Source organism: Vespula vulgaris, chromosome 7, assembly GCF_905475345.1.
Source record: "Vespula vulgaris chromosome 7, iyVesVulg1.1, whole genome shotgun sequence".
Lineage (NCBI taxonomy): Eukaryota > Metazoa > Arthropoda > Insecta > Hymenoptera > Vespidae > Vespula > Vespula vulgaris.
Genome location: NC_066592.1, coordinates 4,790,287 through 4,806,852, shown reverse-complemented (window position 1 = coordinate 4,806,852; position 16,566 = coordinate 4,790,287). Strand labels below are relative to the sequence as shown.

The window sequence follows — 16,566 nt, the reverse complement described above, 5'->3', positions numbered from 1 at the left end:
TATACCTAAATTTAATTCTCTTTTATAAATTGTATATAAGGTTCAATATTAATTATCATATTTTCAAAATACGAAGATTTTCGCGCGCTTCCGATTTGGATGTGAACGCCAGTATGATAGGTACACTTCCGCTTACGACTTTCTCTATTTGGCATCGGCTCCTTCGGTACGTGGTTTGTTTCTCTTCGTTTAAGAAATCCAATTTGATTCATTAAGTTAATATGCATCTGCTTATAAATAAGTTACATTTGATCGTATTTAAGTATTTTGCATGTGTTGTGTTCAATATTTTTTTTCCAATTATATTTAAAGAAGGATTTAGTTAAAGTGTTTAGTGATTTGAGGTTAGGGCGTTTCAATACTTAAAGTAGCGTGATGTGTTCGTTGATACATATGTTTTTATGTGAAATATAGAAACATTGAATTCTTTTTCTTCAGGTTTTAAACCATGGGTCGAGTAATTCGTGCTCAGCGTAAGGGAGCTGGGTCTGTTTTCAGATCCCATACAAAAAGGAGGAAGGGAGCACCGAAACTTCGCTCTTTAGACTTCTCCGAGAGGCATGGATATATCAAGGGTGTTGTTAAAGTTAGTATTGCATTTCTTAACAATTTTACTTTTCCATGTTATAAGTTCCGTCAAACATTTGTTTTGTTTGGTTTAATGTATATAATTTGAAAGCTACTGTAATGATGATTTCTAGTATACCTACTCCTGAATGTGAATGAAGATTTAATACTAGAGGCTCTTTCTGAAGATTTATTTATATAGTTTTAAATTAATTGTATAAAATTGTATCAAAGATTTTTAAGTATTATTTTTTTGATCTTAGGATATCATTCATGATCCTGGTCGTGGTGCTCCCTTAGCTGTCGTTCATTTCCGTGATCCTTATAAATTCAAGACACGAAAAGAATTATTTATTGCACCAGAAGGAATGTATACAGGACAATTCTTGTATTGTGGAAAGAAAGGTATAAAATCTTATTTCTGTTGTCTTGTATTTACTATTGTATACTATATTTTATTTACTTTTTACAGCTACCTTGCAAATAGGTAACGTTATGCCTGTAGGCACAATGCCTGAAGGTACAATTGTATGTAATTTGGAAGAGAAAACTGGTGATAGAGGTCGTCTAGCTAGAGCTTCTGGCAATTATGCCACTGTTATTGCTCATAATCCTGACACCAAAAAAACTAGAGTAAAGCTTCCTTCTGGCGCCAAGAAAGTTATTCCCTCTAACAATAGAGCAATGGTGGGTATCGTTGCCGGTGGTGGCCGTATCGACAAGCCGATTTTGAAAGCAGGTCGTGCTTATCACAAATATAAGGTCAAGAGGAATTGCTGGCCCAAGGTACGATCTTTTGTAACGTTTGAGTATTTTTTTGCACGCACATATATATCAATGATGCTGTTTAGACATTTGAAACCTGAATAATGAATAATTTGTGGATAAATTATGACTGATTCTTGTTGATTGATAAAAGAAATTAATCTATGCATATTTAAAATATTTTTATCATATACAATAATATCTTTAGGTTCGTGGTGTTGCTATGAATCCTGTTGAACATCCTCACGGTGGTGGTAACCATCAACATATAGGTAAAGCTTCTACTGTCAAACGTGGAACCAGTGCTGGTCGTAAGATTGGTCTTATTGCTGCTCGTCGTACCGGAAGAATAAGAGGAGGAAAAACAGATACCAAGAAGGACGATTAAATTAAACATTCTATACGTCTTGGCTTATATGTTATACAATAAAAAACAAAAAGACAGAAAAGAGATTGTAACTTTTAATAATTTTTTGTTGATATCAACCTACTGTGTACTATATACGTATGTACATACACACACACACACACACACATATAAACATGCGTATGCACTAAATTATATCTGTATCCTTTAATTTAATATTATTTATTATTGAGTCATCAGTCAAGATGACTTGGTATATTTTCTTAGCGCAAGGTTTAAAGTTCATTTCGATGAATTAATTACACTAATCGATGATAAAAATATAAAAAATTTAGATTTCTCTGACATTGCAGAGATGCAAGAAAAGAAAATATGTACGTTTCATTAATATTTCATGTAATTATCGAGTTTAATTTAATTTTAATATGATCGAATGTGAGAAGCGCTAAGAATTAATTGTAACAAACGTAAGAAACGTGTGGAATTGGAATGTTCCTTTTTCAGAAATGTAACATCCGGCGGATATAAAGAGAACGCCATGTTGCTGTCTATATCTCGCGTTTCTCGGCCATTTTTGTTGCGTCGACGTCAAGTGTGGCCAGGGGCCTCTCTCTCTTCGTAGCAGTCAGTCTTCAAGCATCGTTTGTATCAGAGTATAGCGTCAGACGGATACCGGTATTACGACCGTTCGGATCGACGACCGAGTTTCGTTCGCAGATTGGCGTACAATAAGTAAGAAAAAGAAAAATATAAGAAAACGAGAACGTTGAACTTTTTTGGCACGGTGAGAGAGATACGACTAGGGGAGAGTGAGCTACACGAGAATCTACGGCAGAGCTACGAAAACTACGCACCGAGGCGGAGTAATATGAGTAATGCAGCCAACCAGAATGGATCAGGTCTAGAGCAGCAGGTAAAAAGAAATGCTATTATAAGAAGTGTATTTCTAATATCTCATGCTGACAATTTTCTCTCTGAGCTGCTTCTCTTCCCCCCTCCCTTCTCCTTCTCCTTCTCCTACCCTTTCCTCTCTTTCTTATACTTCCATTTCATACACGTTGCATTTACACCCTGTATCATTCTAATCCTTTTTTTATTCATCTTTACGATGTTATTATGGACTTAGAATCTAGGCGTTACAGGATATCAAAAGGCATGCGCGAAAATCTTAGCTTTGGTATCTCTTTGTTCGGTCGTACACTTAAGAACGCTGATGGCTCGACTCTGAACCAGTTCGTGACGTATGGTTTTATAATGGCGGCAACCAATTCCGGGAACAGCATGCCTCGTGCCATGACGCACACTATATACCGCTCTTTTCTTTTTTTTTTCTTTTATCCCTTGTAAAATCCTACTCTTAGAGAAACTGTAAACATCATGATTTTTTCGTCATCGATATCTTTTCGTCGCATATTACACTCGAATCATCTATCGCTTCCTGTCTCGATTATCTTTAGAGCGAGCGAAGACAATGCAAAATAGCGACTTCGCTGTTAGAGATGCTTAACCGTACAGTCGCAAGACTATGGCGCGTATCACATTAATCGCTCGAATTTACTTGATATCGAGGAAAATGTCGATATCCGCGCTAGTTTTTTTCGTCCATCTCAAATGTTTTTAACATTGATCCGTATTTTTCTAGTTAATATGTTGTTAGGAAATTTGGCTGAAAAGAAATAATATCTGATATATGTATGTCAAGATTGTAAACAATTCCGAGATACTCGATTTGTTGTGAAAGAATATATGGATCAAAGAAATTGATTATTTTCTTTCCTCAACAGTTAGCTGGTCTGGACTTGCAGGGTTCTCGCCAACCAAGTGGGGGTCGCTACGTTCCACCCCATCTGCGTAATAAATCTGCAAGTAAGCATTGGAACGTTTTATATCTTTATTTTAGAGAATGAAATAGTCGTAAAATTCTGTAGGATTTGAAGTACAACCGATATAACGCTTCGTATTGTAATTTTAGGTAGCGCACCGTCAAGCGGTGATCAACATTCCAGTTCCAACTCTCGGCCACTTTATTCTGATAGAGACAGAGGTGGAGATCGGGATAGAGACCGAGAAAGAGAGAGAGATAGAGATAGGGGCAGAGCAGGGCCAGGGTTTAGAGATTCGCGTAGTGCACGCGACGTCGATTTTGGAAACTTTGGCAACTTTGGTGGACGTAATAGACGTACTCCCAATCAGGAAAATGGAAGAGATTATAGATATCCAAATTCCGACCGTGATCGCCCGATTAGTTCCGGCAATGATCGGTGGCAGGAGCAACCTAGAAATGATCGTTGGCAAGAGAGTAGAAACGATCACAGAATGGGGAGCGGTGGCAGTCGCTGGAAGGATGACAGAGATGGAGGTAGAGGAGGCAGAAACGAAATCGATTGGACGATTCCCACAACTAGAGACGAGCGATTGGAGGTGGAATTATTTGGTACTGGTAATACTGGTATCAATTTTAGTAAATACGAGGATATACCAGTTGAGGCTACTGGCGATGACATACCACCACACATCACATCGGTCGGTATAACTGTTCGCAGACTTTAACGCAGTAACAATGTCAATGACAACGTATATCGTCTAACGTGTATTGTTTATATTTTAGTTTGATGAGGTTAAGCTGACGGAGATAATAAAAAACAGCATTACCTTGGCAGGTTATGATAAGCCTACACCAGTTCAAAAATACGCTATTCCGATCATCATCGGACGGCGCGATGTGATGGCCTGTGCCCAAACAGGGTCTGGTAAAACAGCGGCCTTTTTAGTGCCAATATTAAATCAGATTTATGAGAGCGGACCCCAAGCGACACCACCGCAGGGCAGTTCTGGAAGACGTAAGCAATATCCATTAGGTCTTGTGTTAGCACCAACGAGAGAACTCGCTACACAAATTTATGACGAAGCGCGTAAGTTCGCGTACAGATCGCGTATGCGACCTGCTGTAGTTTATGGTGGCTCCAATATTGTGGATCAAATGCGAGAATTAGATCGAGGTTGTCATTTACTTGTCGCGACTCCTGGTCGTCTTGCGGACATGCTTGGCCGTGGTAAAATCGGCTTAAACAATTGCAGGTAAATTTATGTTAACCCTTTTCCTTTCTTTGCTATACAATTTTACTACGAGATCTTATTGCGGAATTTCTACAACGATGTAAACAAAAATGTCGACGTTGTTTCTTTAGATACTTGGTATTGGACGAAGCAGATCGTATGTTAGACATGGGTTTCGAGCCTCAGATCAGAAGAATCGTTGAAGAAGATACGATGCCGCCAACAGGAGAAAGACAAACTCTTATGTTCTCTGCTACGTTCCCAAAGGAGATACAGATATTAGCCCGAGACTTCTTAAGCAATTACATATTCTTAGCAGTTGGTCGTGTTGGTTCTACATCTGAAAATATTACACAAAAGATTGTATGGGTGGAGGAACAGGATAAACGCTCGTATCTCCTCGACCTTTTGCAAGCTAGCAGATTTTCAGATCCTTGTGAGTTAATGCGTGAATCTTTTCTTTCTTTTTTTTTTTTATTATTATTTATTATTATTTTTTGATGGATTTTAAGGATAATTACTGTTTTATGCTTATTCGTACTTTAATATTTCAGCCGCACTGACTTTGGTGTTCGTTGAAACAAAGAAAGGAGCAGACATGCTCGAAGAATATTTACATACGATGGGATATCCAGTAACCAGCATTCACGGCGATAGAACTCAGCGAGAACGAGAAGATGCGTTGCGTCGATTCCGTGCTGGAAAAGCGCCAATACTTGTTGCTACTGCTGTTGCTGCTCGTGGTCTTGACATCCCTCACGTTAAACACGTTATTAATTTCGATTTGCCAGGTGACGTTGAGGAGTATGTTCATCGTATCGGTCGTACAGGACGTATGGGGAACTTAGGTTTGTTTATTATTTCTTTTTCACACTATACTACCAGTTATAAAATCTTCTAAGGAATACGAATGATACGATCTGTAAGAATGGATGCTTATAGGTTTAGCAACATCCTTCTTTAATAACAAGAATCATAATCTTGTACGAGAATTGGTATCTCTACTCGTCGAAGCTAACCAAGAGCTTCCACCTTGGCTCGAAGATTTGTTTGCGGAAGTACGTTATTCCAGTGGTTGTTCTCGTCGTCCAGGTAGTACCAAAGGACGTTTCAGCGGTGGTTTCGGTGCTCGTGATTATCGTCAGCAACCGAGTGGTGGTTCTACACGCAATAATGGTCCTTCCAGTAGACCAGGTAGTTATGGAGGTAAGGTCAATTTCTTTTCTCTCTCTTTTTTTTTTTTTTTTTTTCTTTCAAATTTATTCCCATTTTTACTCCATTTAAGAACGAGTGTTTTTCGCACGAGTCTTAACGCACGAGTAGCAGACTCGTTTGGATCGATCATTTTCGTACTAATAATGTACAGAAAAATAGATTCGTTCGACTTCACGAGTCTGTGTATGCCGGAGTTTTTATTTAAGTAAAATATTGTTTACAATGCGATTAAATTTTCCAGGCGGTTACGGAGGAGGGTATGGAGGGAATTATAATTCGTCATACAACAATACCGCTAACAACAGTAGCGGTAATGATCCTGATTGGTGGGGAGGATGGGACAAGTCATAAATCATTATCGCCATCTCTATTTCCACTTCTACCATTATTATTCTACACGCAAATTCAATTATATGTAAGGAAGACACGTACGACATACACATCCAATATAACGAGCACACGTTACGACGGACGCGTGCGTATATTCTCGCGTATGTTATATGCATATATACACATATACATATATATATATATATATATGTATATACGTATATATACATATATACATATATCAAAGGACAGACAGTATCGCGTATAATCCATTCACGTTTGCTGACTGCCTGTGCACTCCAGTTTCCGAAGGAAAAAAAGAAAGAAAAAAAACCCCGAGCAAACTATGTTGATTGAATTCCACTACTACACACTTCATATACACACATACACACACACACACACACACACAAATACATACACATACTTATTCGTGCGCGTTCTCGAGTCTTAACAAATCCTCGGTAGCTGATATAAGAAGACTATATTTTGTCATCGGATATCAAAGAGATAAATGCCGGTGCACACATAAATAATTTCTAGAAATAATTAGAAGAAACTCTGAATGATCTCGGACGAAGAAATATATAATATCAAGATATCCGCAACAAGTGTGTAGGATTTGTTAAGCGCTAGTTAGAAATCCAGCCAACGTCTCGTTGCTATTGCGCGTCGACGAATACAAGTAGTATCTAATCACTAATAAATCAAATCGATTGGTCGTTAATGCCTGTTCCGAAGGTAACAATGTAATACTACATAGTAGATGAAGAAACTTAGTAAAATTTTTTAGAACTCCTGTCGAGACTACGGGGCTCATTGTAGCTTTATTATTTCAATTCTTTGAAAGAGTGAGAGCGAGAGAGATTGAGAGAGATTGAAAGAGATTGAGAGAGAGAGAGAAAGAGAGAGAGAGAGAGAGAGAGAGAAAGAGAAAGAGAGACATGGTGAATGAGTATATTTGTCGATAGACGCATAGAGAATACGAGAATGATTGATCGTTGAGATACTCTCAAAATGAATGAAGGTGATTCTTCTCAAAGATCGACTACTCGTATCATTTAGTTTCGGTATACTGGCATTACTTTCGATTACCAAAACGTTTATCTCTGGCGCCCGTGGTACGTCCAGCCATTATCGCCATATATTTCATGACGATTACTTTATTATTTTTCTTTTGATTGCTTTTTTTTCTTATATGTATGTATGAATATATATGTGTGTAGATATATATATACACACACACATACATACACATACATATTTCTTTTTATTTTTTCTTTTCGAACATAATACAACTCAGCAACGAATGGTACTTTGTTGTTTTGCCGTCCCCAGAGACAGACTACGTTGTGCCGGCAATATCACGGTTTTAATCGAATAAGCCACGTGAAGTTTTTCTGGGAATCGAGAAACTCGAGTCCGGAAAAGAATAAATAAGTAAATAAATAATAGGGTACGTCTTGAGATACCTTTAGAAATCTCATTTCTATAATATATATATACATTTTATCAAATAACTTCTCGTTAGTTGTGTCTATGCGCGTAGAGAAGTATGGAAGAGGTATTTTGTAAAATGATTTTTCGATCGGTGGAATCTTTTCTTCTTCTACTTTTTATTTCTTTTTCTTTTTTTTTCTTTTTTATTTTTCCTTCCTTTGTACCCCCTTTTCGTTGTTATTTTAAACGAAACAATTATTCGTGTTTATGCTTCGGTAGGGGAAATTAAAAAAACCCCGCTTCCCCTCTAACAAAAAAAAAATATAAAAAACATGGTACATCTATCGCGTGTGTACATGAATTTTAACATATTCTTACAAATCATTTCTAAACGTAACAAAGACGTTGCCCCATGAGAAAAAATTGGTACGGTGTGTTATACAAAATGTTAAACTATAATATGATACTGGTTGCGAGAGAGAGAGAGAGAGAGAGAGAGAGAGAGAGAAAGAATGAGAGAGAGAGAGAGAGAGAAAGAGAGAGAGAGAGAGGAAGGGAGGGAGAGAGAGAGTGCTTTATACGAGAAAAATAAGGAACACTCTAAGGCGGGTAAAATAATACGGTTGCAGTTACAGGGGTGGGGTTTAGAGATAAAGATAGAGATAGATAGAAAGAAAGAAAGAGAGAGAGAGAGCATACAAAAATGAATGCACTGCTGGTTTAGCTGAGCTCGAGAAAAAAAGGAGCAGCAAGCCCCTTAATTTAAGGAGGCACAAGAGACGCACTCATAATACCTATTTTATAACTATATTTATCAGTACGATAACGCGCTATATATATACATACTAAGTACTATTCGTAAATACATAACATTATAAAATAATTGAAAAACGACTGTGATATCGAACGATCTTGTGACATTCAATTTCCAAGTGAATTGAAAGAAAAGAAAAAAAAATAAATGTGAGGAAGAGAGATAGATAGAAAGAAAGAGAGAGCGAGCGAGCGAGCGAGAGAGAGAGAGAGAGAGTGAGAGAGAGAGAGAGAGAGAGAAAGAGTGAGAAAGAGAGAAAGAAAAAGAGAAACCATTAATGAAAATACAAATATTAAATGTATTAATTTATCGGTATTGAATGTCGGGAATGTATAGCTCGATATGTTGTTCGAGCTGTAAAGTTGGAATATTAAGTCGTTACACTAATAACACGAAGAATAACAAATGGCTGTTGTCCGATTGGGGGAGGGCTGAACGCTAGCTCTTGCGGTCCCAAAGAGAGATGTATTTTGGGACATTGTTTCTACTTAAAGTAAATCGCGCATTAATATGATAGATAGTCAATGACCAGATGACGCGTGTCGTATCGTTATTCAATGTGAATGACGATGACGATGACGATGACGAGGACGACGACGATGACGACGACGACAACGACGACGACGACGACGATAACGTCAATGACGACGATAATGACGATGACGGAATATAATATGATCGTTGGTAGGGCTTTATAGATTATCGATATCTTTTGTGCAAACACGTCGGATTCTTACCTAATCCATGTAAGAAAAAGTACAAATTCGATTTGCGTGACAACTGACAGGATTTTTAGACATGTCATACTTATACTTGTTATATTAATAGATTTATATAGTGCAATCGCGTGCGTGAATCGTATGCCGTGTGACCGTGGACCAAGGTGTGAATGCCTCCATCGCGAGGAAACAATGATTATTTCAACTAGAACTTTTCACATAGTCTTTACGAATAATTCTTGGCTTCCGACTATATATGGTGCAAGTGGTTTCAAACTTCTCTTATAAGATTCGTCTCATCGAGTGTAACACATATGTGTGTATCTGTGTGTATATATATATAGATACATATATATATATATGCACTTATATATACATATATTATATTGTCAGTTCGGATGCCCTGCCAAGAAGATTTTAAAAGAGGAGAAGATAATCCTCGCGTTAAAGAAAAGAAAAAGCGATCTATACGTATATTATATGTCGCTTTAAAATAATTTTTGACGACCCAATGGCGTTGATTGTTTTGATTTAGTTTTGTGTCTTTTTCTATTTTTTCTTTTTTCTTTTTTTCCTTTCTTTATTTTCTATTATATATTTCTTTTTCTTAATTTTAATAATCGTAGATTTTATCGCTATCGTTGGAGTTAGCCACTTAATTATTTCTTTTTATCGCTTTTGCAGACGTTATCACGCAAGGCCGTACGCCCGATAAATTCAATTTTTAAAGAAAAATATAACAGTACGTTGTTTTACTTGGCGAGGGAAAGAATCCCATTGGAATTTATTATCCTGAATATATGTAACGTATATAAAGTACGTATATTTGCGTTGAGAGTATTGGAAATATAAATGATTCGTAAAAAATTTATGTTTATATATTTATGTGATTAATCAGTAATATCGAAGATAAAAAAAGAGAGAGAAAGATAAAGATAGAAAAAAAGTTACGGCTAAACTTTTTGACTGCCATATAAAAAAAAAAAAAAGATTACGCGCAAGCAAGTCTTCTAAACGTATTTATTCTACAATATATTCATGTGATTATCATATGATCACCATGCGCTCTGTACTCGTTATCTCTATCAAATAACAAATTCAGGATTATAAAGTCCAATTTCATTCCTTAAATACACTATAACGCGTAACCTGTATTATTTATTGTATATTGTAATTAGCTCCTAGGCGGATCTTAACATAGAACGAAAATTTCATCATTATCTCGCGTTTACATATTAATATATATATTAATATATATGTATATATATACATATATATATAATATATATATAATAAATAATATATATATATATACATATTCATATATGTATACATATATACATACACATATATTACATATATTATGTGTATATATATATATTAATTGTAATAATTTTTAATCTGACCTCGTGGGATAATCTTTTTGTATTTTTTCCATATTATAAATATCGTTTCGTATTCGCCTTTATGTAATAATTTTATCTAGATATCGTACCATTATATTTTATTTGTACAATCGCGAATACAACACTTTGTAACTTGTTACCCATAGAAGAAGAGGGAGAGGGAAAGGAAGAGAGAGGGAGAGAGAGAGAGAGAGAGAGAGAGAGAGAGACGATAAAGTCGTAGTTGCTATATCCGTTGCGTGGGAGAAGCGATAAACTTTTTATGGAATGGTCAGATATTTCCACCGTTTCGTAATATACATACAATGTATACATTTAAAAGAAAAGAAAAAAGAAAGAAAACAACAAGAAAAAAAAACCAACAACAAACAAACAAAGAATCGAAAACGTACGGTATTATGATTTAGAAACTTAGCGTATTTAGAAAGAAAATAGGTGAGCGATGAAGTATAATTAAACGATACTATTTATTAATCTACTTACGATTAGTATTTATTTTAACGAGTTATATAACGTGTTAACTCGAAAGGACAGTTATCTTGTTCTGTTTTTTTTCTCTCTAATTTTTTTTGTATTCTTTAAACAAGTACCTTTTGTCATGTTTGGTCCTCTAAAGTATATCGGACGAGCAGCCTTCGGAAATATTTCATGGATTTCTGTGCAGAAAGGAACTATATACATATAGATGATGATGATGACGATGATGATGATGATGATGATGATGATGATAATGATTATGATTATGATGAGTGGAACGAAAAAAGGGTCGCGCGACCAGCGCATTCATGTTCTACTTTGGAATAAGTGCAAAAACAAAAGGAGAAGGGGCTACAAATTAATAATGATCGTATATTACATGTGTTTCAAAGAAACAATGTTAAAACTGTGACTGCAATCATTGCTAAGGGAAACATAGCGCGTTTTAAAGCACATACACAAAGAGACAAGCTAACACTTACATTTATACATGTGTACAGGATAGAAAGATACAATTGTAAGATACATTATACACAAACACACATACCTACTCTTACACACTTACGCATAGCCATACAGTTAATAAACGAGTGCAAGCAGTATCAACGAGATTATCGACAGTGCGATCGGTGTATATCGTTAACTAGAAAATTTCTTCACGTGCGAATCTTTTATTTTTTCTCTTCTTAATTTTTAGTAGTAGTAATTTTCAATTTCTTTTTTTTTATTTTCATTTTTGTTTTTCTTTGCACGCACATATCCTTTCGAACGTACCGAAGATTAGTATTTGTGTCATATCGATTTTAACGTTTTTAGCGTTGCGTTTTAAGAGCGAACATTTGTTTATAGAATGTTCTTAGTATTTTTTTTGTGCGTATCTGATCTTTGATTATACGAGTTACTTTTTTGTTAATATTTTCTTTTTTTTTTCTTTTTTAGAACAAAATATAAATTAATATTGCTGATCGAGCGGGTGAGTAAACGCGAACAATAAGAATAAAAAGTACACAATGCATCATAATTTAAGCCTGCCATTCGAGAGTTATGCACGTAGGTGAATATGACGATGATTATGATGATAATAATGATAACGTTGATGATGATGATGACGATACGTGGACATAAAACTAAGCGGGATGGCAAAAGAAAATGTCTGTTTAACTTTAATGAATGTTTCACTTGGAAAGCGTCGTTCGTCGTCGTGTAGAATAAGAGAATGGGAAGAAAGTAATGCAAGAAATGTGTGAGAGAGAGAGTGAGTGAACAAGTGAATGAAAGATGAGAGAGAAAGAGTGAACAAGTGAATGAAAGATAAGAGAGAGAGAGAGAGAGAGAGAGAGAGATACTCGTTTAATAATGTGGGAAAAAATCCATTATCGCATCTTGTGTTGTACCGGGATGAACGGCGCTCGTTACATTTTCCTTTTGTAACTGTAATGATACTTCTATAGATCTAACTTCACTGACGGCGAATAACTGGCAAAATTGTAAGAAATTGATGGTAACGGTGAAATTCGTAGAACGTATTATTCTGTCGGTTGGTCTCTTATTAATAATATTGCACATATATACACGTTTATGCCTAGATAAGGAGAGAAAGAGAGAGAGAGAGAGAGAAAGAGTGATAGAGAAAGAGAGAGAGAGAGAAAGAGAGAGAGAGAGAGAGAGAGAGAGAGAGAGAATGTGAGAAAGAAATGAAAAAAACAGCGTAAGAGGAAAAATTGCAACAAGAAAAACAACAACAACAACAATAAAAATCAACTGTACGTCGTACGGCTATCGAAAGAAATAATAAATAAAAAAAAGTGTCTCAAGTAAAAAAAAAAAAAAAAAAAGAAAAAAAAGAAAAAGAAAAAAAAAGAAAAACCAGCCTTAAAATAACACAAGTGTGTATATAGCTATATAAAATGTATACACATCTCGTTCATTAGCGATAAGTTCGCGACACGGTCCACCGAAATAAACGCGTGCTCGCACCCACCCACCCCCACCCGCCCCGCCTCCTCCCTCAAAGGAGGAGACTCGCGTGAAGAATGATTTTAAAGTGTCAATATTGTTACAAAATATACTACTTCATACGGGTCGATGTATCGCGCATGTTCAGTAACTGTTTATTCGTTCGGTGATTCTTTCGTTTATTTATAGTATTATACGAAGTGACAGGAGACTTCTACGAAATGAATCGATATAATAATAAAGGTGCGAAAAGGATTGGCGTTTCGTGAACTATTTTATATTCTGATTATTTATCCCTCGTTATTAATATTTTTATTGTGCATTTTCGTCGCGTTATATCATTTTATCGTTTGATAGGAACGTCGATATAAATCTCGCTTCTATATTTGAAAAAAAAAGAGAAAAAATAAGAAAGATTTTGATAGGGGACATTAAATCGTAATGATTCAATTTATACACGTAGATATAATATTTGCGATATCGAAGAATCATCGATAATTTGTATAGAAATCGATAAGTTAGAGTATTAGGTATTGATTTTCGTAGTTTAAAAATTTCAAATAAAGCCCGCCTTGTCTGTCAAAGCGCGACAAACGCTCATTGGTGGGAATCAATCGTGTGAGCTGGACCAATCATGTAAGACCACGATCGCAATGGCGGTGTGGTTGGACAGTTTTATGTTATCGGCAGGATAAGTATATCTTTTTGAAGGCAGACTGTTTCTTTACTTATTTATGAAATTACATTGAAGACTGTGAATCAATTTTATATCCAGTCATGTATCACTACGGCTTGTTATTGGTTTTTTTGGATATATCTTTTGATTGTAAGTAATCCTAACCTATATACTTTGAAAAGTAATTTAGATATATAAAATAATAGCTTTGGATTTGCGTTTTAGTGGTCGGCAGCGTTTCACAATTAGAAATTAATAAACATTTGGAATTAGGTAGAGAATTTCTTGTACATGGACAGTTGCAAGATGCATTGTCACATTATCATGCGGCAATTGGTAAGTTTGGTTATTGTATGCGTGTGCATAGTGTGTGTGTGTGCGTCGTGTGTCTATGTGCGTGTCTCTTTATTTTCTAACAACTTCATATTAATTCATGTTATTTATTTTAGAGGGAGATCCTAATAATTATTTAGCGTATTATAATAGGGGTATGGTATATTTGGCACTAGGGAAAGCTAAGTTCGCGATTCATGATCTTGACAAAGTTTTGGAATTGAAGCCAGATTTTACAGCAGCTAGACTGCAACGTGGAAATGTTTTATTCAAACAAGCAAAGTTTGATTTAGCCAAACAGAATTATGAAGAAGTTGTATGTATCCGTTTGTATATAATATATCCGCAATCGATTTACATAGATTAAAATACATGCTGTCTTTGTAGCTTGCAATAGAGCCACAGAATGAGGAAGCTGTAACTATGTCATACATGATACCAAATCTTGAAATCGACATGCAATATGCAGAAGATATGGTTAAAAGTGGGGATTGCAGGACGGCGATCCAACATATAACACGACTTATAGAAACTTGTCCATGGTCGCTTGAACTTAGAGAGCTGAGAGCAGAATGTCATGATGCTCTAGGAGATTATATGAGTGCTATTAGTGATATACGTTCCACTACTAAGTTACTATCTGACAATACGGAAGGTTATTTTAAGCTGTCCAGTATGCACTATCGTATTGGACAAGTTGAAGAATCATTAAGGTGAGATGTCTATCTCTGTGAAATTTATTACTTTTAAATTTTATAGTTTGTGATTCTAACGTAATATAAATGTTTAGGGAAATTCGGGAGTGTTTAAAATTAGATCCAGAACATAAAAAGTGTTTCCCATTTTATAAAAAGATTAAAGAAGTATCTAAATTTTTGGGAAAAGCAGAATCTTCGGAGGATGCCAATAATGCTCAAGGTTGTATAGATTCCGCCGAACGTGTACTCCGTTTAGAAGCAACTGTAAAACATGTTAGATTTACTGCCTTGCAGTTACTTTGCAAATGTTACACAGCTAACTCAGAACCAAGTGATGCAATTAATAATTGTCAAGAAGCATTAAAGATACGACGAGAGCCAGCTATTTTGTGTGACAGTGCGGAAGCGTATCTGGCCAATGAATTGTATGATGATGGTAACGTATCGATTCGTGTATTATGTTACGATTCATTTGATAATAATTTAATAATTTTCTCGTATTTTTTTTTTTTTTGAAACAGCGATAAGAGATTACAAAAAAGCTTTGGAAATGGATCCTGATTTGCAAAGAGCAAAGCAAGGATTACAGAAAGCTCAACAACGACAAAAACTTTCAGAGTCGCGGGATTATTACAAAATTTTGGGTGTATCTAGGACAGCTTCGAAACGTGAAATTATTAAAGCGTATAGAAAAGCGGCACAAAAATGGCATCCCGATAACTTCCAAGAAGGCGAAGAGAAGAAACGAGCGGAAAAGAAATTCATAGATATTGCTGCTGCCAAAGAAGTACTAACTGATGACGAAAAGAGAGCAAAATTCGATCAAGGCGAGGATCCATTGGATCCTGAATCTGGAAAGCATCAGCAAGGCTTCAATCCCTTCCAAGAATTTCATCATTTTCATGGTTCACCTTTCCAATTTAAATTCCATTTCAATTAATTACGCATTTCGATTTTAATCGTCCTAGCGCAATTGAAATAGCCGATTCGTTGTTTCTGTGTCATTTTTGGCCCACAATTTCGAATTTAGCTATTTTATTTCTAAATATGATTTCGCTAAATCTACCTCGTTGGTAATCTCGCATCTTCAACATTTTCGAGATCGAAGGACCACGTTCGAAAAATACGATTTGATGAATCGTACATGAGCTATTAGAGGATATTTAATTTCATTTGAAAATATTGAATAATGAAAGTGCGCGAACAATTTAACATAATTAATGATTGGCTAATTGAAAGCCGATATATATTGATTAAACATTAACGTATTTTCTATACGCAGACTGAAGTAATGAATATTATTGATTGTATATCACGATTGTAAACGTGTGTTATGGTTATGTTCATTCTCTTGAGTTATGTATCGATGTAACCAACGAAGTCTGTGATTGTATTTCGATTGAATTGAGATCACTCTTGACATTTATAGGAAGAACGGCCGTCGGTATTTCGCGATGTAAGTCCAAGATATATCCGAGTGTCATTTTTCGATGATCCTCTATTGTCGATTGTAGATACTTTTTATCGGATATCTATCGTATGGTTTTTTTCAATGGGTATATCTATTCGATGCCATTGATTACCACCGATATATAGGACAATGCTGTGCGCGTGTGTGTTCGCATGAGTGTGAGTCAGAATTTTATGTAAATATTGTATCTCTAATCATTGTTTAAAAGTATATTTGAATAATTTATACAGATAAATACGGACAAACATCGAACTACCTAGTAGTATATATTTTTT

At 35.6% G+C, this 16,566-nt stretch overlaps 3 protein-coding genes across 4 annotated transcripts; all 3 read left to right on the top strand.

Moving 5' to 3' along the window:
* The first annotated feature begins 90 nt into the window (after window positions 1-90).
* LOC127065276 (60S ribosomal protein L8) lies at window positions 91-1,785 on the top strand. Its single transcript, XM_050997376.1, has 5 exons — window positions 91-166; window positions 439-586; window positions 831-972; window positions 1,040-1,353; window positions 1,541-1,785. The coding sequence occupies exons 2-5, from the start codon at window positions 449-451 to the stop codon at window positions 1,718-1,720; spliced, it is 774 nt and encodes a 257-aa protein (XP_050853333.1). The 5' UTR covers window positions 91-166; window positions 439-448; the 3' UTR covers window positions 1,721-1,785.
* Window positions 1,786-2,254: 469 nt separating this feature from the next.
* LOC127065269 (ATP-dependent RNA helicase DDX3X) lies at window positions 2,255-13,386 on the top strand. 2 transcript variants are annotated; one of them, XR_007781986.1, is made up of 9 exons: window positions 2,255-2,612; window positions 3,484-3,565; window positions 3,672-4,222; window positions 4,308-4,777; window positions 4,888-5,192; window positions 5,311-5,604; window positions 5,699-5,962; window positions 6,213-6,386; window positions 12,097-13,386. XR_007781986.1 is itself a non-coding variant. In XM_050997363.1 (8 exons), the coding sequence occupies exons 1-8, from the start codon at window positions 2,568-2,570 to the stop codon at window positions 6,320-6,322; spliced, it is 2,121 nt and encodes a 706-aa protein (XP_050853320.1). In that variant the 5' UTR covers window positions 2,255-2,567; the 3' UTR covers window positions 6,323-13,386. The 2 variants fall into 2 exon arrangements, 1 of the variants encoding a protein (XP_050853320.1); XM_050997363.1 differs by having other exon boundaries at window positions 6,213-13,386.
* Window positions 13,387-13,533: 147 nt separating this feature from the next.
* On the top strand, window positions 13,534-16,543 carry LOC127065274 (dnaJ homolog subfamily C member 3). Its single transcript, XM_050997374.1, has 6 exons — window positions 13,534-13,939; window positions 14,015-14,125; window positions 14,239-14,438; window positions 14,510-14,835; window positions 14,913-15,256; window positions 15,342-16,543. Exons 1-6 carry the CDS (start codon window positions 13,891-13,893, stop codon window positions 15,758-15,760), a joined length of 1,449 nt encoding a protein of 482 aa, XP_050853331.1. The 5' UTR covers window positions 13,534-13,890; the 3' UTR covers window positions 15,761-16,543.
* Window positions 16,544-16,566: the final 23 nt, after the last annotated feature.